This window comes from Octopus bimaculoides, chromosome 16 (genome assembly GCF_046866305.1).
Source record: "Octopus bimaculoides isolate indiv1 chromosome 16, ASM4686630v1, whole genome shotgun sequence".
Classification (NCBI taxonomy): domain Eukaryota; kingdom Metazoa; phylum Mollusca; class Cephalopoda; order Octopoda; family Octopodidae; genus Octopus; species Octopus bimaculoides.
The window spans coordinates 44,807,302-44,833,021 of NC_142943.1; the positions used below are offsets into that span (position 1 = coordinate 44,807,302).

The 25,720-nt window shown below is 36.5% G+C and overlaps 1 protein-coding gene across 1 annotated transcript in view; it reads right to left on the reverse strand.

The window, feature by feature from the left end:
- Positions 1-25,720, reverse strand: part of LOC106868964 (phosphatidylinositol 3-kinase catalytic subunit type 3) — a 72,530-nt gene that overhangs the window by 36,652 nt on the left and 10,158 nt on the right. Inside the window, exons 2-6 of the mRNA XM_014914439.3 lie at positions 19,702-19,890; positions 18,091-18,234; positions 15,853-15,976; positions 14,939-15,121; positions 11,921-11,992 (exon numbers count right to left, since the gene is read on the reverse strand). Of these exons, the coding sequence (XP_014769925.2) occupies positions 11,921-11,992; positions 14,939-15,121; positions 15,853-15,976; positions 18,091-18,234; positions 19,702-19,890 (712 nt within the window). The remainder of the gene's footprint in view (positions 1-11,920; positions 11,993-14,938; positions 15,122-15,852; positions 15,977-18,090; positions 18,235-19,701; positions 19,891-25,720) is intronic.

Genomic DNA, 25,720 nt, shown 5'->3' on the forward strand with positions numbered 1-25,720 from the left:
TTCCGTTTGTTTCTCTCATTGTTTGTGTATTTGTTTTTGTGTTTAATATTGTTTACTGTTGGTGATGTACTGTACCCATATATGCATGGCGCTCGGTCATACATGCACAATTGCTAGCATCGTCGAATTTGCAACTGGAATATCATACTGATGAGGTAATGAAGAGTTTTTCTTTCTAAGCCAGAAACGCATATATATATATATATATATATATATGCGTATATGCATATATATATATATATATATATATATATATATATTATTTATGTATATATATGCGCATATATATATTATTCATATATGTGTGTGTGCGTGTGTATGCACATATATATATATATATATATATCATCATCATTTAACACCTTACAAGATAGCAATTTGGGAGTCATACCAGTGGATTCCTCATGGTCGAAAATGCCTGGAATTAGCCATTTGTTTTTTTTTTCTACCTTCCTAACAGGTGAATTTTGCATTAAAAATAATTTTAAACCATAACTTCTAACAATTTTCAAGTCCGTGCATTTGCAAACATGAGTTAAGTCCCCTTCTAGCGACGGTGTAAATAGAGACAGAGAGAGAAAGACAACAGATTTTTAAAATTTCGTCTTTTTAGTGAATGATACACAATATAAACGATATTCTCCGTTTCTCCACAACTAATTTCCAAATTTGCTGAATCCGTTGCTCTACTCATAGCGAGTAGACCCTCTCCTTCGCAAACAATCAGCTGTTATTTTGTAAACAATGTTACGAAACTGTTCATGTTTTCAAAAGGATAGATCTGACTCTCACATCTCTGCGGGAGAAGATAGTCCTCTCTATTCCTCTTACAAAACTTACGTCCGGGTACCAAATTTGCCTCAATTGATGGTATTACTCAGATAATCTTAACTTCATCCTGTGCGAAGCCGGGCTATAGTGCTAGTTGATATATAAATATATGCATGTATGCATATATATATATTATTTGTATATAAATATATATATACATACACACATTTACATAAAATATACATACACATACATAACTCTACACACATTTATACATATAGCATTAATAAGAATTATTTGTAATATTTACCGTAGATAACATGGTACTGCTGGTCTCAAACGACAAGACGAAAATATAAAACTGGAGACACAACCAAATATATGACAAGTTCTTTACAACTTTAATGTGGTTACTAGTACCAGTAGCCTCAAATACCCTGGCTGTAAGCTGTGTGTATACAGCATATACACACACAGACGCATGGATATTACATATGCACACACATTTTATGTTATCTAATTACACACATGTACATATGTATAATACACAAATACATAGATTACAAAATGTACACACAAACATATACAGATATAATCGTACACACACACACACAAAAATGTCATTGTAGGTAAAAACTCTCTAAGTCCATATATAGTCAGCTCTAAAAAAAATAAACACTAACTCCTCTTCCACCCATAACCACTATCCATTAACACAGCCACACTACCATCAGCACCACATGCCAACCACCCACTACCAATGTCAGAAAACTATTAGAGGCCACAACAATAAAATGTTACTTTCTCACAAAATGAAGTCCAACTAATTAAGCATTATTATCTTTTGTATTTGCTTTATTTTGTTGTTAATTAGATACTGAACAATTAATGATAATTACTAAATTACAAACTGAACTCAAATCTCTAAATCTCTCTCCCCTGTCTCTCCTCCTTGGTCTCGTCTAAAAACATTTTCTATCTCACTGAATGTAAATAACTCCACCAATTATGGCAACAGAACAAAAATATAATCTATATTGTACACAAGCCAATTTGAAAATCATTTAAAATATAATTTTCACTGCTGATATGGTGGAACACACACACACACACAAATACATATACAAAATCATTATCATTTAATATGCACTTTTCCATGCTTGCATGGGTCAGATGAAATTCGTTAAGGCAGATTTCTCAAGGCCAAATGTCTTTCTAGTTGCCAACCCTCACCTGTTTGCAAGTAAGGTGATATTCCCCTATGGCCTGACATGCTTTTCACACTCCTACTTTTCACAGAAGAAACAAACAGCACCAGTTGTATGGCAGTAACGTTCATTTACAACCTTTACATGATGTCAATACAAGGGTAGGCATAAACACAAACGTGTGTGTGAGTGCGTACACAAGGGGGTGCTGTAAAGTTTCTGGCTTTAAGAGAATCACAGAAGGCCTGGTTGGAGGCCCAACCTTCTCAGTTCTTTTACAAGGTTTAGAAAAACTGAAGGACTGCTGCAATAAGCATGTGAATCTGAGAGGGGGATATGTTGAATAAAATCATAACAATGTTTCTTTTACCCATAGTCATGAACTTTCAGCACTCTGTCATACACACACGCACATACAATGAGTTTCTTTCAGTTTGCATTTACCAAATCCAGTCACAAATCTCTGAGCATTCCTGGTAATGTAGTGTGAGATTGATCATATGTGCAGGTCTGTGTGCATGTAGTGTAATAGTGAAGATGTATAGTAGTGAAATGATATGGTAGTGTAGTGTAGTAGTAAAGATGTGCGGTAACAAACTCGTATGTGCATGTGTGTTATTTCTTTACTACCCACAAGGGGCTACATACAGAGGGGACAAACAAGGACAGACAAACGGATTAAATCGATTATATCGACCCCAGTGCGTAACTGGTACTTATTTAATCGACCCCGAAAGGATGAAAGGCAAAGTCGACCTCGGCGGAATTTGAACTCAGAACGTAGCGGGCAGACGAAATACCGCTAAGCATTTCGCCCGGTGTGCTAACGGTTCTGCCAGCTCGCCGCCATTCGTATGTGCATGTGTGTGTATTGTGAAAGTGTAGTGCAGCTGTTTAATGCATACTATAAATATAAAAATGTATGCATAGGTTCTTCAGGTTACTGAAGTTCAATATAGATTTATAGAAGAAGTCACACATGGTCAAGACTACAATGTCAGGTTACAAGTCGGAGCATTAGTGATTGCGTTATACGTCTAGTGACATGTGGGCCTTTAATTTAAGGTTATTATTTTAAAGCATGTTTCAAAATAACAACAAGCACTATTGGTGGAAAGAGGGGAAATAGACAGGATCAATAAGGGAAGTAGAATCAGATTTGTTATGATATTCTTTTTGACTGGGACTTTGGTAAAGTGTATGTGTGGGAGCGCATAGGTATGTGTGGGCAAACATTAATATTATGTGAGCAAGTGTGTGCTCTATGTGCTTGTGTGTGTGTAGACATGTAAATATGTGTGGGAGTGTGAGGCTGTGTAATGTGTGACTACAAATACGTGTGAAGCAGCTAACACACACACATGTATACATATATACACACACATGTATACAGAAGAAGAGCTGCTCTAATTTGGGGCAAGATATGACACAGAGGCCAAGCTGTATACACTCTTGTATCCTCTCCTTTGTGCAACATCAGTGGGAAGAGAAGGGAGAGCTTGCCATATGAGAAATTGTAGGCTTTTTATAAAAAAAAAAACCCCAAAATACAACCCCTTTTTTTCAGGTTGGTATCTTGGAGAGGAACTTTTAAATTGCAGATACATGGTGGCCAATGAGCAAAGGAGGCCTCAAATGGACAATGGCATGAACGGTGGAGTGGATTCTGTCAAGATTTGAACTCTGAATATAGTGATGTCACTACACATCACAAGATATTTTGTCTGACACACTACTAATAATTCTAATATAGACACAAGGCCTGAAATTTTGTGGTTAGTTTGATCATGATCCAACTCTGTTTCCCATAATGCAATGTATGGTTGGTTTCTTTTATGTTTTCTAGACTGAGCATCTCTAGCTCTCACCTTTTGACTGTATACACACTCATTCTCTCTTTTTCTCTCTCTCTTTCTCACACACAAACACACACACACAATTTTTCTCAACCCTGTCACTAATGCAGGAGGTTTAACTCATCCACACTTCCTGAAACTGAAATTAATAATTGCTCCATTTTGAAACCATTCCAAGACCACAATATATCACTGGTACAGTTAATAACCATGATCAAGAAGGATTTCCTAAACATGAGAATTCACTCTTCTAAAATTGGGTAGTCCTAGACCTCCTCCGTACACAACCCCTCTATCATCTTTTCATAACACTCCTACTATTCCTCATGGTGGGGTGAGAGATAGTGAGGGCGGTAGTGAAGAGACAGAAAGAGAGAGAAAGAAAGAAACGAGGAGAGAAAGAGAGACAAAGAAATTTAGGGAGAGTTGATGTTTTATTAAAAGTAGTAATGTTGATGGCGACAGTGGGAGTAATAATAAAAGAGAGAGAAAGAGTGGGTTTGTACCCATCCTAAAAGAGGTCACCATCCTTGAACTCTCTTGCCAGTAGCTATAGTAAAAAAACTTTCCAAATTAAAAAGAAATCCCTCCTCCTCCCTATCCATCTCTATGGTGGTAGTGGTGGTAGCCAGGGCATTTAGGGATGATGGTGATAGTAAGTGATGTGAAAGTCAGTGTTGATGGTGGTGGAGGGGAAGACTGAAGTCAAAGGTATTGATGGTGGTGGCTTCAAAAGTCTGAATGGTGTGTGTATGGCAGTTGTGGTGGCAATGGTGGTGGTTGAAAACAAGAGAGAGAGAGAGAGAGAGAGAGAGAGAGAGAGAGAGAGGTTAGACAGAAAAAAATTGTGCTGACCCCTGAATGAGAAAACAAAAGATGTTTATCATCCAGTTTTGCAATAAGTTCCAAGTTGACAAATTATACCATTGTTTATTGCTTCAAAAATATTGGTCAAGTTTAATATGTATTCAATGTAGGAGCTAGTTTAAAAGCCACCTAATAAAGCAGCTTTTAAGTTAGTATATATATATATATATATATATATATATATATATATATATATATATATATATATATATATATATATCTTTTATTCTTTTACAAGTTTCAGCCCTAAGGCTGTGACCATGCTGGGCACTGCCAGTGTAATCACCTTTTCAATGGCCAATCTTGGGTGATTGGCTTTTGGTGAAGGAGGGAGTTCAACAATGCTTCCCTCTTTTGAGTCTCCTGTCTGGGACCTTGGATAGCAGGAGGTGAAATTGTTTCTTGAAAAGATCTACTTCCCCCACTTCATGAAGATCCAGTAGACATTTTGGCAAGGCATTAAATAGCTGTGAGCCCTTGAATCCATATATATATATATATATATATATATATATATACACGATGGGTTTCTTTCAGTTTCCATCAACCAAATCCACTCACAAGGCTTTGGTTGGCCTGAGGTTATAGTAGAAAACACTTGCCCAAGGTGCCATGAAGTGGGACTGAATCTAAAGACATGTGGTTGGTAAGCAAGCTCTTAACCACATAGCCAAATCATAATTTAACGTCCATGCTCCATGCTGGTATGGTTGAAAGACTTCTGTTTTTCTGCTGGCGTACCTAAGTACATATGTACATGTGTATGTAAGCATGTTGTTTCAGTCATTAGCCCATGGCCATGCTGGGGCATTGTCTTGAAGAATCTTAGTCAAACAAATTGCCCCAGAACTTTTTTTAAAGCCTCTCTTTTGCAGAACCACTAAATGATAGGGATGTAAATACACCAACATCAGTTGTCAAGCAGTAATGGGAGACAGACAGACATACACAACAGGCTTCTTTCAGTTTGCACCTACCAAATTCACTCACAAGGCTTTATTTAGCTTGAAACTATAGTAAAAGACACATGCTGAAGGTGCCATGCAGTGGGACTGAACATGGAACCATATGATTGGGAAGCAAACTTATCATACAGCTATGCCTGTGCCGATGCATGCATGCATGTATGTATGTATGGGAGACAGAGCATGAATACGTGATATGAAGCTACATATTTACTGTTATGCATACATTTTGAAGGTGTGTTAAATGTATACACATGCAAATACAAAATTACACATGTGAAAGAGAATGAGAGGAGTGGGGAGAGAGGACTCAGTATTGCATGCGATAAAATCTACATATTTACACAAACGTCTTCAGCATGTATTAAATATACAGTAAAATGTGTGTGTGTGTGTGTATAAACACACACACACAAAGTGAGCAGTGTGTAAGTGTAGGAGTGGCTGTGTGGTGAGTAGGAGCAGGAGTGACTGTTTGGTGAGTAGCTTGCCTACCACCTACATGGTCGCAGGTTCAGTCCCACTGCATAGCACTTTGGGCAAGTGTCTTCTACTATAGCCTTGGGCCAACCAAATCCTTGTGAGTGGATTTGGTAGATGGAAACTGAAAGAAGCACGCCTATATATATATATACACATATATACAAACACACACAAACATATTTATATACACATATATATATATATATATATATATATATATATATATATATATATATAATATATATGTATGTATATGTTTGTGTGTCTGTGTTTGTCCCCCTACCATCGCTTGACAACTGATGTTGGTGTGTTTACATCCCCATAACTTAGTGGTTCTGCATAAGAGACCGATAGAATAAGTACTAGGCATACAAAGAATAAGTCCTGGGGCCAATCTGTTTGACTAAAGGCGGTGCTCCAGCATGGCCGCAGTCAAATGACTGAAACAAAGAAAAGAATATATATATATATATATATATAGATAATCACTCTTTACTCTATGGACCTAGTCTCCTCGATAAATTTTTCCGAGTTTCATTCAAATCATTTGGGCAATATTATGTGTTTTCTAGACTGAGCATCTCTAGCTCTCACCTTTTGTCTGTATACACACTCAGAAACATACACACATATACATACATACTTCAATATTGTATTGATGGCTATTTAATTTAGTTCAGCTGTACTGATGGGTCAAGAGTGATAAATTCATATTTAAAGAAAACAAAATAAAGAAGTTAAATAAGTAGATAAATAAAAAGATTAAATGAGGGAGAGTGAGAAGGGGAGATATACTTACATTTTTTGTGAAAATTTTAAACTTCCTTTTTTCAGAAAAACTTAGATGAAAATGAGAAGTCATACTTCATAAAACACACGCCAGATTATGGAAGGCTTTTAAAGCTAAAATTCTAAGCTAAATCCTTCATTTTACTGGTTTTAGCTTCAAGTATGTGTGTGTGTGTGCGTATATGCACGTGTTCATTTTTGTTCTTTCCTTGTGAATGAAAGCAGCAGAGTGAAACAGTGGTTGTGGGTATTTCAAAATGAATAATAAAAAAAAAGGAAAAAAAAGAAAAAAAAAGAAAAAAAAACTGTGGAATGAACTTGCAAACCTCAGTAGCAGCAGCAGCAGCAAGAACAAAAGCAACAAATTTAACACTACTACTCCTACTCCTACCACCTCCACCACTACCATTACTATACTGCTCTTCCTTATTTGTAGTTATTGAACAAAATAACAAAAAACTAAGCTAAGAGAGCCAATACAAGTTTACTTGAAGTCTCAGCTGTTACTGAACATATTGTAACACAAAAATGGCAAAGAAATTAAAAAAAAAAAAAAGAACAGAAAACAGATATGATGATTATTGTTGTTGTTGTTAATGCCATGTGGCAAAGTACGGCAAAAAAGTGAGCAAGTATAAGGAATGGATTTCATTTTTCCTTTTCTTTTTTTTTTGTAAAAAAATGCATTTTCTTTTAAAGCAAAATTTCTCTAAGGTAGAACAGCAACAGGAAATAAACATAAGCAGTGAGAAAATTCCAGAGGTGACATCCTGGGAAAGAAGGATTAACAAAAGGTTCTGGGTTCAACTCAGTATTAGTGATAAAAGTAGGAGGAAGAAGAGAAGAAAACAACAGGTAAAGCCCTGATTTCCTTCCTCCCTAATACAATCATCATCGTTTAACATCATTTAACATCCGGTTTCCATGTTGGACAGTTTGACAGGGTCTTCTGAATCAAAGTACTGCATCAAACACCAATCTCTACATATTAGCATGGTTTCCATGAACAGAAGCCCTTCTAAATGCCAACCACTTTACTGAGTGTGCTTTTGTTTCCTTGTCTTCTGGGTTTTTTTTTGGGGGGGGGGGTTACCAGCACCAGAAATGACTGCCTGGTAACTTGCACAGTTAAGGGCCTAAAGTAGCCCCTATAACTGAGAGAAAATAGAAGAGAGTGTGAGCAATGATCTTAGAGAGGGTGAGGGATGGAGTGAGACGATGGAGAATTATAGTAGTAGCAAGGGAGAGAGAAGGGATTACTATTAGTGACAAGGTTGAAAAAAATAAGTGCAGAACAGAACTGAAAAGATGATAGAGGGGTTGTGTAAGGAAGGGGTCTGATAGAGGGGTTGTGTAAGGAAGGGGTCTAGGACTACCCAAGTTTAGAAGAGTGAATTCTTGTGTTTGGGACATTCTTCTTGGTCATGGTTATTAGCTGTACCAGTGATATACTGTGGTCTTGGAATGGTTTCAAAATGGAGCAATTATTAATTTCAGTTTCTGTAAGTGTAGATGAGAGTTAAATCTCCATCTTCAGCATGCAAAAGACATGATCAAACTAACCACAAAATATAACTTGTACTTATTTTATCCTTGAATAATGGTGGGATCTGAACTTAAATGTAAAGAGATGTTGCTAAATACTTTAAGAGATTCTGCCATTGACCATCCTTTTCTAGTGTTCTTTTTTTTTTAATCTTTTAGATACTAAATTTATAAGCGCAGGTGTAGCTGTGTTTGTTAAGAGGTTTGCTTCTCAACCACTTAGTTCCAGGTTAAGTCTCACTATGTAACACCTTGGGTCAGCCAAAGCCTTGTGAGTGGATTTGGTAGACAGAAACTGAAAGAAGCCCATCATGTGTGGTGTATGTGTGAGAGAGGGAGAGGGAGAGGGAGAGAGAGAAAGAGAGGGAGACGGAGAGAGTTGGTGTCTTTTTGTCTTGATATTGTGTGACTGTCGTAAATGCATGTCACAGTCATACAGGTGTTGTGTTTCATTTCCAATCTTCCATGAAAACATGTCTGGACATTAGGAAAAATTATCTCACTTGGAAACAGGTGAGGGTTGGTGACGAAGGGTACTGAGCTGTGGAAAATCTGTCTCAACAAAATCTGTCCAACCCATGCAAGTATGGAAAATGAGCATTAAAATAATAATTAAAATATCCTCACAAACATGAACAGCTGTAAAACTTTTTTACCCACAGGAGAAATTTTAATTTCTTTTTTCTGAGAAGCAAACATGTGTGATACATAAAGTAAATAAAGGAAAAAGATATAAACTAATCTGTAATGGCTCAGTGAGAGAAAGGAGAAAAGAAAGAGGGAGGAAGGGGAGAGGGAAGGAGGAGGAGGAAGGGGAGAGGGAAGGAGGGAGGGGAAGGAAGGAGGGAGGAAGCAGAGGAGATGAGAAAGGAAGGGAGGCAGAGAAAGAGACAGAATGGGAGGAGAGAGAGAGGGAAAGGGAGAAGAAAAGGAAAAGGACATAAAAAAGCCTCCATCTTCTGCTGCTATTATTTATACAATATTTAGATGTAATGGGCAAATAAAGGTTTTTTTTCTTCTAAATTTCATGTTTACTTTCAGGTTATAAATAAATGGAATGGACTTCCTTCAGATTTTAAGCAAATAACAAATATTGATTTCTAATATTGGTTATTATGTCACATCGTTGAAAGAGAGACAGGGAAGTAAACTGGCTCCTCACTTTCAGTACTTGACCAGAACTTTATTTTATTGACTCTGCAAAGATAAAAATCATCACTACATCACCACCACCATCAGGTAACAGGGAAACCTCTGCATGGTTACTAGACCTGCTAGAAAGAGCTGCCCAATCTCCTTTAAAGACCCCCCACCTTACCATCTTACAAAAATGTTATGTTGAATAAATGGCCCTGAGTCTATTGCACTTAGGGGAAAGATGGGATGATCATGTCTGGAATGCCTTTGATCATAAATCTCATGGACCAGGTTTGCACAACAATCACTAGCTTTCACCATGAGTCAATAAGGGAGTCCTCTACATGGTTGCTTGACTTGCTAAAATTAACGGCCAAATTTCTTGCAAATCACATGCTGCCCATAATCATCCATAGCACATTTTAGTCCTTGATAGCTGATGAACCACCTGGTCTGATAAGAAGCAGAAGAAGAGCTGCTCTAATTTGGGGCAAGACATGACACAGAGGCCAAGCTGCATACACTCTTGTATCCTCTCCTTTGTGCAACATCAGTGGGAAGAGAGGAGAGAGCTTGCCATATGAGAAACTGCAGGCCTTCTATAACCCCACCCCCCCAAAAAAAGAACCCCTTTTTTCCCCTCGGGCTGGTATCTTGGAGAGGAACTTTAAAATTGCAGATACATGGTGAACAATGAGTGAGAGAGACTTCAAATGGACAATAGCATGAACGGTGGAGTGAGTTCTGTCAAGACTTGAACTCTGAATATAGTGATGTCACTACACACCACAAGATATTTTGTCTGACACACTACTAATAATTCTATTATAGACACAAGGCCCAAAATTTTTGGGGAAGGGGGCTAGTCGATTACATCACCCCCCAACCCCAGTGTTCAACAGTACTTACTTTACCAGCCTTTAAAAGATTAAAGTCAGCAGAATTCAAAATCAAAATGTAAAGATGGACAAAATGCCAAAAATCATTTTGTCCGGCAAGCTCTTAGTTCTATAACATAATCCTTAGCCTACACAGTGATATTTCTATACTACAACACAATTCCACACAACATTACACCTTCTAATACAAATTACTATGCTCCATGTTCTACACAATCACATCCTTATACAACATAACAACTTACCCAGCCCATATTCTGCTCAACGAAAGAAATTATATAATAACAGCAGAAATGACACATCACCTTGTTTAACACCACTACCTTTTCTTGATGTATTAATGACAGAGTCCATTCTGTTGCAATCAACCAAGACTGGGGATTAGGTCATAGCACAACTTATTATCTTAATATGTTGTTTCCTGGTAAAGCAGTGATTCCCAATGTGGGGTATATGCCCCAGTGGTGGGGCCTGGGAAAATTGTGGTGGAGCATGGGATCCAAAAATTTTTTTTTTTTTTGAAGTGGGACATGGAATTGTGAAAAATCTTTTTTTCACAGCAAACCTACTACATCTATACTCAGCCTAACCAAACCAATCCCTCCAGTCAAGCATACAGTGTGAAGACTGTTTGCTAATCTAATAGTATAGTGCTATTCTAATGCCTTATTATGGATATTTCTTTCAGGAAATATATATATAATTAAGAGAAGTTGATAAATTATTAATCTTTTTATGTATACCACTGGTGGGGCATATGTTTTTCTGGAAAGTTATAGTGGGGCCTGGGTTGGAAAACACTATTACAGAGTAACCTAGCAGTCAAGATGTCTTCTTCCATCCTCACCAAGCAAAAACTAACTACAAAAAATATCAGCACTATCCTGTAGAAATACCTTTTCACTACCACCTAAAAGACAATATGGCACATGCACACATACACAGAGCAGCAACACAACAATGCATGCAGTGGTACAACTAAAACTAAAGCTGAAAATAATAATGATAATAATAATAATAGTTCTTTCTAATTTTATCACAAGGCTAACAGTTTTAATAGCAGGGGACAAGTTGATTACATCGATTCCCAGTACTTGATTAGTACTATATCTTATCAACCTTGAAAGCTTCAAAGGTAAAGTTGACCTCAGTGGGATTTAAACTCAGAACATAAAGAATCAGAAGAAATGCTGCATGGCATTTTGTCTGACACACTAATGCCAATGGTTTGGGCACAGGGCTAGCAATGTTGAAGGGAAAGGAATGGCTGATGCTACTGATCCCAGTACTTGACTAGAACTTCATTTTATCAACCTTGAAAGGGTAAAAGGCAAAGTTGACCTAGGTAGGATTTGAACTCAGAATATAAAAAGCAAGCAGAAATATCTTCAGTTACTTACCAACATTATTTCATGGTCAGGCACTGTCACAACTTCAGCATGAGTTCGGAAATAGTAAGTTTTATCACCATTCTAGATGAAAATATATAATACATTAAAATAACATTTAAAAATGGAACATAGAGGAAAATACTGTTTGATAGGGAGGAAAAATATGTAGTGTGCATATTCTATCTTCATCATCATTATAAACATTTAACATCCATTTTTCAGGCATGGGGCTGGATGGCTTGACAGGAACTAGCAAGGCCAGAGGCCAGGGTCACAGCAGGTTCCATAGTATGTTTTGGTTTGGTTTCTATGGCTGGATAGCTTTCCTAACACCAACCACTTCACAGAGTGTACTGGGTGGGTTTTTTTACATGGCACCAGCACCCATGCTAATCCTTTATACATGGCACCTTGGTTTTAGGACCTCAACTCTGTTGTGGTGGGCAGGTCTTGAGTACAGCAATGTACTACATATTTCAGTCCTCTAACATTATCTATCTATCCGTCCATCTCTCTCTTTGCACACATACATACACACCTATGCATACCCCATTGTTGTCATCAAAATCATGTTACATCCACTTATCCGTGCTGGTATGGGTTAGACTGGTTTTCTAATGCAATGTTCCTTGGCCAAATACCTTCCTTGTCATCAATCGTTTTAATTGTTTCTTTTTTTTTTTATGACATGCAGAGACACAGTGTATCTATTCCAAAACTAGGGTATACATGGCAACCCACACAGTATAAACACACAAATACATATGCACACGTACATACATATACACTGTACTGAAGTTGGCCAGTTTCTTTGTTACTCTGTGTTCTTGATCAGTATTTCTCATGGTAAGGAGAAGAATCTTTGATGACTGAAAAGGAAGGGGACAAACTGCCATGTTTGATAAAAATAAAGACTTTTTTATCTTTTACTTATTTCAGGCATTGGACTGTGGCCATGCTGAGGTTCTATCTTGAAGGGTTTTAGCTGAATGAATGGACCCAAGTCCTTATTTTTTAAAGCCTGGTATTTTATTTTATCAGTCTCTATTGCCAAACTGCTAATGATGAGTATGTAAACATAATGATGAACATATTCATTTGAATTTACTAACAAGAGAGAAAACGAAAGAATTTAATACATGTAATAAAAATAATCGTTAATTCAAAAGCTGAAGCTTCCCCTGCCCCATCTCTACTCTGAGTTTTCAATATTTGAAATCTTCTGAGCTATTGGTTTCTGAACAGGAAGATTGTCAAATAAGGAACATTCACAAAGGAACCAACACATTCCTATTGCAAACTTAGGAATGGCGGAAAAACAAAATTATCATTAATATAATAATAATAATACCAACAATAATAATGGTTTGAAATTTTGACACAAGGCTAGCAATTTTGGGGGATGGGGCAATTTGATTACATCAATCCTAGTGCTCAACTGATACTTATTTTATTGACCCACAGAGGATAAAAGACAAAAGTTAACCTTGGCAAAAACTGAACTCAGAATGTAATGAGTCAGGAAATAAACCACAATGCATTTTATCCGATGCTCTAATGGTTGTGCCAGCTTGCTACCTAAATAATAATAACCTTTAGTGAAATTTTCTCAGAAGGGGCCTATCAATTACAATGATTCCAGTGCTCAACTGCTGTTTATTTTATTGACCTCAAAGGAATGAAAGGCAAAGTCAACTTCTGTGGTATTTGAACTCAGAATGTAAAGCCAGATGCCACTAAACATTTTGTCCAGGATGCTAGCGATTCAGCCAGCTCGCCACCTTGCTAATGATAATAATAATAATAATAATAATTCTGGTTTCAACTTTTGACACAAGACCAGCAATTTTAGAGGCGGGGTAAATCATTTACATCGACCCCGATGTTCAACTTGTACTCATTTTATCACCCTCAAAAGGATGAAAGGCAAAGTTGATCTTGGCAGAATGTCTACTCAGAATGTAAAGATGGATGAAATGCCGCTAAGCATTTTGGTCAGCATACAAACAATTCTGCCAGCTTCCCACTGCCTAATAATAATAATCTTTTACTATAGGCAGAAGGCTTTGACATTGTTTTTGGTGGGGAACCTAGCTGATTTTATTGACATCAGTGGAATTTGAATTCAGAATGTAAAACCAAAAGAAATGCTGTTAAACCTTTTGTCCAGCATGTTAACAAGTTTTGCCACTTTAATAATAGTAATAATTGTTGCAAATTTTGGCACAAGGACAGATATTCTGAGGGGAAGGGATTCCATTAACACCAGTACTGAACTGGTTCTTATTTTATCAACCTGAAATGCCCCTAAGCATTGTGTCTGGCATGCTAATGATTCTGTCAGCTTGCCACAGTAATAATAATAATAATAATAATAATAATAATAATAATTCTTTGTACTATAGGCACAAATTTTGTGGGTGGGGCTAGTCAATTACATTGACCCCAGCACTTGATTGGTACTTTTTTTTATCAATCCCCACTCCAAAACAATGAAAGGCAAAATCAACCTCAATGGATTCAGATTTAGAAATGTAAAGAGCTGGATATAATATTGTAAGGCATTTTTTTCCTTGATGCCCCAGTGAATTCTGCCATGATTTCTGATATAGGCATAAATTTTTAGGGAGGGCTATACACTAAAATTGACCCCTTTACTTTTGATTCATCATCATCATCATCATCATTTAACATCTATTTCCTATGCTGTCGTGGGTTGGATGGTTTGACAACATCCAACAAACCATAAAACTGTGTCAAGCTTCAGCGTTTGTTTGTATGATTTCTACAGCTTGATGTCCTTCCAAATACCAACTGCTCTACAGAATATACTGAGTGCTTTCTTCATGATACTGACATGAACTAGAAACATTTTATAAAGCCATGATTAAAAAAAAAATGATGATGAAGATGATGGTGATAGGTCTTTTAACACAGGTTGAAACATTATAGTCATTAACAATAACAGTAACAATAACATTATCATCAATAATAACTCAGATATCAGTTAATCAGTTTTCTACTTACTTTCTCGAAGTAAACCACCGCAAATTCAGTGTTATCGAAGTTTATGTACGGAAACTCAATCATAAGATACATGAAATTCGAGTTTCTCTTTTGTTTCTCATTGATCATCTCAATCTCTCGGAACGTTAGCCTGTCCAGCCAGTCGACCTTCACCATGTGACCATCACGGTACTTTTTGCTCAACTAAAATAGAAAAGAGAAAAAAGAAGTTGAAGAATTGACAACTGTTGTCACTGATGTGTAAGGGTATGCAAGAAGCTAACTAGGGTGCCTCTACATGGTCTCTTGGCCTGCTAGAAATAAAAACTGAATCTCCCTTAAACTACATGTTACTGTCTTAAAAAAAGGGAGGACAGGTCACTGATTTTGGGAGGAACACAAGCCACCTACGGTGTCTTTACATAGTCTCATGATTTGCTAGCAATAGAAACTAAGTGTCCCTTCAACTACATGGTTCTGTCTTAAAAAAGAAAGGAAATGCTACTGATTTTTTGGGGAACACAAGCCAACAAGGGAACCTGTATATGGTCTCTTGATTTGCTAGAAATAGAGAAGATACATTGCGGGATGGTTATTTTAATAAGTTGTATCTATTTATCACCCAATGAGACACATTAGCACCACCGGATACTCCTGAACCAGTTGCACCCACTACACTCTCTGAGTGGTTGGCGTTAGGAAGGGCATCCAGCTGTAGAAACTCTGCCAAATTAGATTGGAGCCTGGTGTTGCCATCCGGTTTCACCAGTCCTCAGTCAAATCGTCCAACCCATGCTAGCATGGAAGGCGGACGTTAAACGATGATGATATATATATATATATATATATATGTATATATATATATATATATATATATATATATATATATATATACACACACACACAAGCACGCATGCATGTAGAGGTGAAATTACCTTCAGTAAGCGGCTCATCTGATCGTTCTTGTCCTTAGATTTCCCAGGTGTGGTAGAGGTTGAACTTGGATCAGCAGTAACATTTGGCCACACCTGTAGATCATGCATGCCTTGACGGAATGTTCTAGAAACAGATAATTATCAGACATGCAATTATTGAGGATTAGGCACATAGGAGAAATACATGATTGTATACACATACACAAACAATATTCATGTTCACACAACAAACATGTATACATGCACATATACACAACAGTATACACATTACTTCTTGTTGGTTGGAGAACACAAATACATATAGATGTACCTGTCCTCCTGTCAAACTAATTATGTATTATATATCTATTTGAAAAATGCATAAACAAAGCTTGAAAGATTGCTTGGAGATACATTGTATTATATTTTATAAATCTGCCTATTTAAAGTATCGTAAAAGAATGAAACTATTAATAGGTCTTTCTATGAAAATAGAAGCTGGGCCCTTAGAGCAAATGACAATGACAAATTGAAAGCTTCTGAAACAATGTGACATTGAAAAGTACAGAGTATCAGCTGGATTGTCAAACTAATGAGTCAGTACCTGAGAAAATGTGAACAGAAAGAGAATTTTGGGCAACTATCAAGAAAGTGTATTTTGCAGTATTTTGGGCTTGTCATCAGAGCTCACAACCTCAACATCTATATTCTAAAGCAGTGTTTCTCAACCATTCTTCACCTATGGACCCCTGGACCCTCCTAGCCATTCAATGCTTAAAAATCATATATTTTTATAATGTTATTAGGGATTGTATAAAAAATAAAATATTTTGCATATTATAGAAGTATAATTAATTTATTGCAAATAAATTTTAACAACAAAATCTTATATGGACCCCCAAGGGCCATATGGACCCTGGTTGAGAACCATTGTCCAAGATGGCAGGGTCAATAGGAAATGAAAAATGGAGAGATCAAGAAGACATTGGCTGAACAACAACAAAGAATGGGCCAGAAAATCTCTAGTTTAATGCACAACTATGGCCAGAGGTAAGAATTGATAGGAAGAGAGGCATTTATGGTCTCCAGCTCTCAGTAATGAGGATTGGAATAAGCAAAGCAAAGGCAGATGGTAGTTGAGTCAATAAACTTCAGCATTTGACTAGGACTTATTTTATTGAGTGATGAAAGGCAAAGTTGACTTTGGTGAGATTTGAAATTAGAATGTAAAGAACTAGAATAAATACCACATGGTATCTTGTCTGATGCTCTTAAAATTCTCCCAATCTCTCACCTATCTGTATTGCAATAATGGTTCTAAGACTACAGATTTTAAGCGAAGAGGTGACACAGTTGATTTAATAAACCCCAGTATTTAACGGTTATTTTGATCAACTTCAGAAAGATGAAAGGTAAAAATGAACTTTAGTGGGATTTGAACTCAGAATGAGAGCCATAACTAAAAACTACAAGACACTTTAATCTAATGTTCTACTAATTCTGCCACACAACAACACTCTTAAACATAATTGCAGTAATGGATAAAGATAAATTAAAATAATGGACAAACATAATTACAGTAATATATAATGATTTAAAACTGGAATAAAACATTGGCCATTAACAGTCTGTCAATGCAATAGAAATACTTTAATAACCAGATGTGTATTGGATATTAAGTTTAAATGATGGAATGATTAGGAAATGGGAAAGAGGGTCAAAGTTAAGACTTATAGATACACACACAAATTTGCTTCATAACTCAAACCTACTGTACAACTCACAACCACTGTGACAGTTCAATCATTTTGACAATTGATCATTGAGTCTAGTCACTACCAATGATCATGATAGCCAACCACTGAAACAGTAAACTATTGTGTCAGTTTAGTCAATGAGACAGTCAACCATTGTGACAGTTTAGTCAATGAGACAGTCAACCAGTGACAATCCAATTAATGTGAGTCAACCATTGTGACAGTCCAATGAATGTGACAATCAACCAATATGATAGTATCAAAACTTTTATCCTTTAGGACAAATGGTTAAGATTTTGGTCTAGTGGTTAAGAGTGTCAAGTTCTGCTTGAAACAAAAATTTGTGAGTTCGTCCCCAATCTGAAATGTGTACATTAGACATTGGTATGACATCTGACAAAAACATGAAGTTCAAACTGCCTGAACATATTTATTTTATGAAACAAAAGTCTTCCACCAAAGAGTTATATGAATGTTTCTAGCTACAATATAGAACACTCACCCTCGTTTACCAAACATACTGATGACTGTGCTGCCAACTGGCACAGACTTATTGGTGCCATAGAGATCCCACACTGTAAGAGCTAGCATAGCATTCCTTGGAAGATCACTGTATTTGACGGGTAATGACAGCCACTCATTCCAGCTGTAAGAACATAAAACAGAGAATATTAAACTAGTCTTCATTTTACTGTTGTTTAATGGTTTAATTTTTTAAAAACTGACACACATTAAAGAACAAGACCTACTTATAAGGGTCACTGATACATAAAGAGATCATACATACACATACATAAAAATGACCTCTCATCAATATATACAACACATGCACAGGCAAAAAAAAAAAAGCATATATGAAAAATTAAAGATGTCATAAAAATATCAACCCTATATAGACAACATATAAACAAACACACACACGAACTCATTCATAATCTCATACATAGATGTCTTTGACTCATTATCATAAAAAAATCTTTGTGTGACCAAATCAGTAATTCCAATATTAATGTATTCTACAGCTTTATTGACTCTGCTTGATAAAAATAATTATTTGTTAATTTGATGTTCATTTGAATATGGAATGAATTATGTAAATGTATGTGAAAGAGTGAGATACAGACTGTGGTATTCACCTATTACACACAGTTTGCTTTCAAACTAAGTGCTATGGAGTTTTGGGTTCAGTCCCACTGTGCAACACTTTAGGAAAAAGCATCTTCTGATGCAGCATCAGGTTGACCAAAATTTTGTGAATAGATTTGGTACACAGATGAAAACTGAAAGAAGCCCATGTACATGTGTGAGACCTTCTCTTGATAGCATGTGATAAGTTGTAAACAAATGTCATCATCATACATGCAGCATTGTTTATTTCCAATCATCCATGGAAACATGTATGGCCATGGGGAAATATTACTTTACTTGAAAATAGCAGAGAGTTGACAATAGGAAGGGTATCTGGCCAAAACAAAATCTCAAAAATCTCCTTCAAAATAACTCAAATAGTTCAAATACTAAGAAATAAGCATACTCAATTTAATTTATACGAAATCATTTACAAACATGAATGGGTTATTTTCCTTGGCTATATATAAGGATCCCTTTCAAGAGTGAATGGGTTATTTCCCTTGGATGTTTGAAAATAATATATTAGTTATATGTAGTAGATATAAGAATTCCTTCCAAGGGCCCTATTATCGATTTTTTTCATCAATCTAAGTATGTCACTAGTTTTCCAGACATGTTCTACTCACGTCAAGTTTCATCAAAATTGATAAAATGATGTAGGAGGAGTCAGATAACAATGCCACAAACAAACACACCCACAAATTTCCACATATGTAGTAGATATATGTGTGTGTGTGTGTGTGTGTATACATGCATGCATACATAAATATATATATATATATATATATATATATGCATACATAAATACATGCATAGTATAAAGGCATATACACACACAATGTTATATAATGAAATACAAAGACTACAACAGAGAGAACTCCATTAAAGCCATCCAAAGGATGTGTTAAAAGAACAAGAGGAAGCAGGAGACCTATAATAAGTTTAAGATAGAGAATGAAAATAAAATACAATGAATACTTACTTCCATCTGGTGGTGAATGACTTAAAAGATGTTTGGACTGGAAGTGATAATGACCGTGTGTCCGAGAATATTTGACATGTGACATAAAGATCAGAACATCCTTCAATGTAGGCCCCAGAAAATTTTAGAATTGGGTCGTTCAGGAAATCTTTATAGCTTGGTCTTTTCCGGCATCCTTCAAGAGTTCCACTAAAATAGATATATATATAAAATATTGTAGATATATTGATATATATAGCTGATGTACATGAACTATTGTCTGTGAATGTTATCATCATGTTAGCAATATAAAAATCAACAATCTGAAAAATTGGGATTAATGTGTAGCATTGAAATACATGCTGCTTACCACATCTTTAATTTATCAACCTAATTAGCTGCTAACGAATACACAATGGATGCAAATCAGATCTTCAATTTAACAAAGCCCTTAATTCTAGTGGTTATAAATATACTGTCTCTATAGACATAGAGATGGATACTCCCTACATGAGGAAATTCCAAAGAATTGAAACCAGTTGCACTAAATTTTCTTCTGTCAATGAAGTAATTATATAAATGATAGTTGTCTGCAACTGTTATCTGTATGAAGTTTAGTTGAGCTTCCACGCACGATATTGGTTCGAAGCTTAGAACTGCTCTAAAGTGCATTTGCACATCAAAGCAAACTGTTTAATGCATCATTAATCTATATACACACACACACACGCATATACACAGATGTGCACCCCCACTCCCCACACATGCACATGTATGTATAAATATATACAGAAATATATTTAGATATTGCTCCAATGAAATATCACAACGTTATCTGCACAATGAGCCAACAAAGAAGCCTCTACGTGACTGATTGACCTGCAGAAACAGCAACCAACTCTCAAGTAACACTACTGACTTTAAAAAAGAAGAAAAAAAAAAAAAAAGAAGATGCATTGAATAATGTGTTCCAAGATTAAAGCTCTATCTACAAAATGAAAAAGACAGAATGGGCATAGCAGGAATGCCTTTTGATTATAGGTCTACTTGAGAAGATCTGACCTGGGACTGAACAACAACATTGCCTACACATTTATATACTCTCATACATTGCTTTATCTAATTCTCTTCATATCTTTGTCTTTCTCCATTTGCACATTTTATGTCTATCCATCTATATGTTGCTGGTACCTAAGTCCATATCTAAACCCATCAATCTTGTAACACCATCATTTGACCCTTGAAGGCCTTTAGCAGAGACCATTCACTTGCAAAATTGAGACCAGGTCTCTGATCTGAGTTTAACAGTTTCCCTACCTGCTCTTGCCTTTTTTTTGCCACCCCTCAATCTGTTAGTTGTCAATCCTTTACTTATATCTGTATATCTAAGCCATATGTTTATTACTCAGAGAATACCCACTTTTCTTTTCTTCCACACACTATTTCTGTAGTCTTTAGCTTTCTTTATCGATATATCAATCTATCTCTTGTCATGAGATCTCATTTCCTCCATCTGCTCTTCTGTCCATCTCCCCTCATCTACACACATACTAGCTACATTATTTATCTTATTATGTGTTTTGTTAATAGTTTCCTGACGTTCCAATGGTGAGAATAAGATGGGATTATCTGAACCACTTGGGTGGAATAATTACCACAATGAATTTGTTTGATGTACCAGTTTATTGGTTATATTAGTTTATCTGTACGTACAGGTGTTGCTGTCACATAAAAAGCATCTAGTCCACTCTGTAAAGTGAATGATGTTAGGAAGGGCATCCAAACTATACAAGTAAACCACTAAAAAAAAAATGGTCAAACTATTAAAGATAAAAACCAAATCTCTCTCAAATCAGAAAATACTGTTTTAAATAAGCACACACTAGAGAATGTAGTCCTAAACATACTTTCAACAAGCGTTGGTGGTCATAGTTGGGATGTCTTTTGTAAATATACTGCAACCTGGGGTGAAACATCAGTTATACTTACAGCTCACAGCTGCCTGTCTGTCTGTCTACCAGTTGCCCCTGGATCCCCAACACACACACACATGTGCATGCGCACACACACACACACACACATGTGCATGCGCACACACACACACACACAATATTTATCCATATGTTTTCCCCAACACACTATATATTTCTCCATGCAGTCATCAAATCTATTTGATCTAATTAGACAATTCCAGTTCTATACTTTCACAACAATAATAATCAATAACAATAATAATCAACAACTCATGATGTCAATAATTGAAACTATCGTTGTTTTTAACCAATTAATCTGAAGACAGTCAAGGCGTGTGGCTCAGTGGTTAGGGCATTGGAGTCACGTTCATAAGTCCATCAGTTCAATTTCTGGACCTGGGTTGATGCAAGAATTGCAAGTGGAAATAACTAGACAGAAAATATATTTTGAAGCTAATTAACCTGCTGGCATTTAACCAGCCATATCTGGTCCTAATATCCTCACTGTATTATGCTCAATCTGGCGAGACTTGGCCTCTCGCACCTACCTTACAATGTAGTTCTTTAGATTCAGAGAGATTGAACCTGAAATCAAGTAGGTGGGATGCAGACTTCTCCTCCATAGTCACACGTTATTACTTATGTAAGAGAAATGAAATTGCTATTGTTGAAAATCAAATATTTTGTCCAGGAAGCTCAGTTTTCCACCCACACATTGCAACATTTGTCAACAAATGTTACAAATATTGGGGCTGGCAGTCTCTGATGATATTTCTGGGTGACCAAATATCAATAACAATTGAACTTGTAATTAGTAAGGCTTGACGTTTCTCTTTAGGGCCAGAAAACATTATTTCAGCTTTGAACAGTCATTGACCTAAAGTGAACAGGTGTGACCCATATAACAAATCTACACAGAGACAGAGACCAGCTGTTGTATACTAAAATACACACTCCTTTCTTCTCTAAATAATTTGTGATCCAACTGATTAACAAGCTCTTACCCACCTAATACACAATAACAACAATTAGCTCACTAACATATGTTTTATCTTCTAACTTGTTTCAATCACTGAACTGCAGTCATGCTGGGGCACTTGCCTTGAGAGGTTTTAGTTGAACAAATTGATTGCATTTTTTATTTTTTAAGTCTGGTACTTATTCTATTGGTCTCTTTTGTCAAGCCACTAAGCTACAGAGATGTAAACAAACTAACACCACCTGTCAAGTGGTGTTGAGGCTCAAACTGGCACTGTTGATCCAATAAATGGAACAGCCTGCTCATGAAATTAACATGCAAGTGGTTGTGCATTCAACAAACATGCATACCCATAATGTAGTTCTTGAGGAGATTCAGCAGGACACAGAGTGAAAAGGCTGGCCCTTTTGCCAGCTGAGTGGACTGGAGTCACATGAAATAAGGACACAAAGGGCTCAAGGACACAATGCACTGCCATGAATTGAACTCACAACCTTATCATAATAATGATAATACCCGTGATAATATCATGAGCTGAATACCCTAAACACTAAGCTTATGCACTTTCACAGGGTTTCAAACAGACACAAACATCACACACCACCACCATTATTTAGTGTCCGTTTTCCATGCCGGCATGGATTAGATGGTTTGACTGGAACTAGTAAGCTAGAGAGCTGCACCAGGCTCCATTCTGATTTTAGATTGATTTCTACAGCTGGATGCCCTTCCTAACATCAACCACTCCAAGAGTGTAGTGAGTGCTTTTTATTTATCACTGGCACAGATGCCAGTTATGTGTCACCAGCACAAGTGCCTTTTATGTGTTACTGTCCACAACTGAATCTCCTTGGCTTGATGAGTCTTCTCAAGTACAGAAAACCTCGAAAGTTCTCGCTCATTTGTCATTGCCTCCATTAGACCCAACATCCAAACATCATGCTTCACCACCTCGTCTCATGTCTTCCTGGGTCTATCTTGCCCACAGGTTCCCTCCACAGTGAGAGATCGACACTTCTTTATGCAGCTGTCCTTGTCCATACACATGACATGACCATACCATAACAATATTCTCTCTTGCATACTACATCTGATGCCTCTTATGTCCAATTTTTCTCTCAGGGCATTTACACTCTGTTGTACACGCACACTGACACTGCACATCCAGCGAAGCATACTAGCTTCATTTCTTTCAAGCCTTCGCATATCCTCTGCAATCACAGTCAGTCCATGTTTCACTCCTGTGTAGCATGGCTATTCCCACACAGGCATCATACAATCTGCCTTTCACTCTGAGGGAGAGGCCATTTGTAACTAACAAAGGTAGAAGCTCTTTGAACTTTGCCCATATTGATGTTTTTATGTTCAGTTATAATAAAAACAATTTTACATTAATCTGAAGGATTACTCCATACATTTATTCTTTTATACATTTCAGCCCTAAAGCTGTGGCCATGCTGTATTATATAAATTTATTATTTTTATACAAGAATGTTGTTGGCAGTGACGTACGTATGTATGTAGGTATGTATGAAAGGACGTAAGAACTACTGTGTAGTAACGTCCACCCAACAATGTTTGTTTCTGTGTGTGTGTTTAAATTCTGTGTGCGCGTGTTGTTGTGCTGTGCTGTGTGTATATTTTTATATGCATTTCTTTTTATATATATATATATATATTAAAATTTTTTTTTTTTTATTTACTATTTTTTTTTAATATTTACTTTTTATGTATCTATGTGTTTTTCTATGTATTTAAAAAATTAAAAAAATTTTTTTTAATATGTGGGGTAGACGAGGCCCATTATCCAAGTGAAGGCAACTCTTCTAGGAGAAGGACACTCTGACATAAAACCAGGTCCATGACTTCTGTGGGAGCAGACTGGGCTCCTTTTTTTTTTCTTTTTTTCTCTGCTCAACTTTCTCTGTCATGGTCAATGTGAAGATCACATGCTACATACCTTCCTTCCAAGCATGGCTGTAAACAATGGAAGTGAGCTAGATCATTAAAATTTAGTGCATATGCACAGCAGTGGTCAAAGTCAATCTTTGCCAAGTGGCTTTACTCTGCATGCTTTAGTTTCATCACTATGGCAACAGTCTGGATACTTATTGATCAGACTGCATATGTATAATTTCCTTGATCAACCACTTAGATTTTTTCCTTTCTCTGAAGTTATGGTCTTGCAGATTGTCATGTTGATGAGTAGGCATATAAAATAAATTTAAGTCGACTTGCCTGAAAATGTTTGTTTGTAAACTGTTCAACGCAGATACTTAAGAAAGAGAGAGAGAGAGAGAGAGAGAGAGAGAGAGAGAGAGATAGAGGGATTTAAAGAAAGGAAAAAAAAAAAAATGTAAAACTGTCCAATGACAATTTTAATTCTAAAGTGATTGTTTTAAACTCAAAATCACATTTAAGGGTATTTTGGGATGAATTGGCTAGCGATGAATTGACTGGGAACAAATTAACTGACAACGAAATAACCAGAGATGAATTGTCCTATAACCATCTGGGGTTATAGAAGGGGCTTGCCCAAGGTGTTATGCAATGGTACTGAACAGCTAACCACTTGGTTGCAAAGTGAGCTTCTTAACCACACAGCCATGCTTGTGCCCATGTTGGCTTTTTTTTTTAAAAATAGTTTAGCAGGGGAAGGGCAAACTCTGTCACCTTTCCTGAACATTTGAGACTGCTGTAGAGAAAGAGAGAAAGGAACTACAACACATGGGTGACCCTAAAACTGGACACCCTGGTTTGAATGCTTGCAACAGAGTAGATTCTGATAAAGACATTCAGGGACCAGGTGGTGATATTAAACTGAGGAATGTGTTAGGTATACTTCCCACAAACAAACAAAAATCATCACTGGGCTTCCATACAATTTCCATCTCTTCATTTCCTTTCACAATGCTAGACCTGACTTCAGGTTATGATAGCCGACACTGTCCAATGTATTGCATAGTGAGATTGAAATGAGAACCATAGCATTGCAAACTACTTAACTACATGCCACTGTATCATCTCTTGCTCTCTTCTCCTGCACTACAAACAGTTCCTGGTCTTCTGAACTAGCTAGCTGTCCATC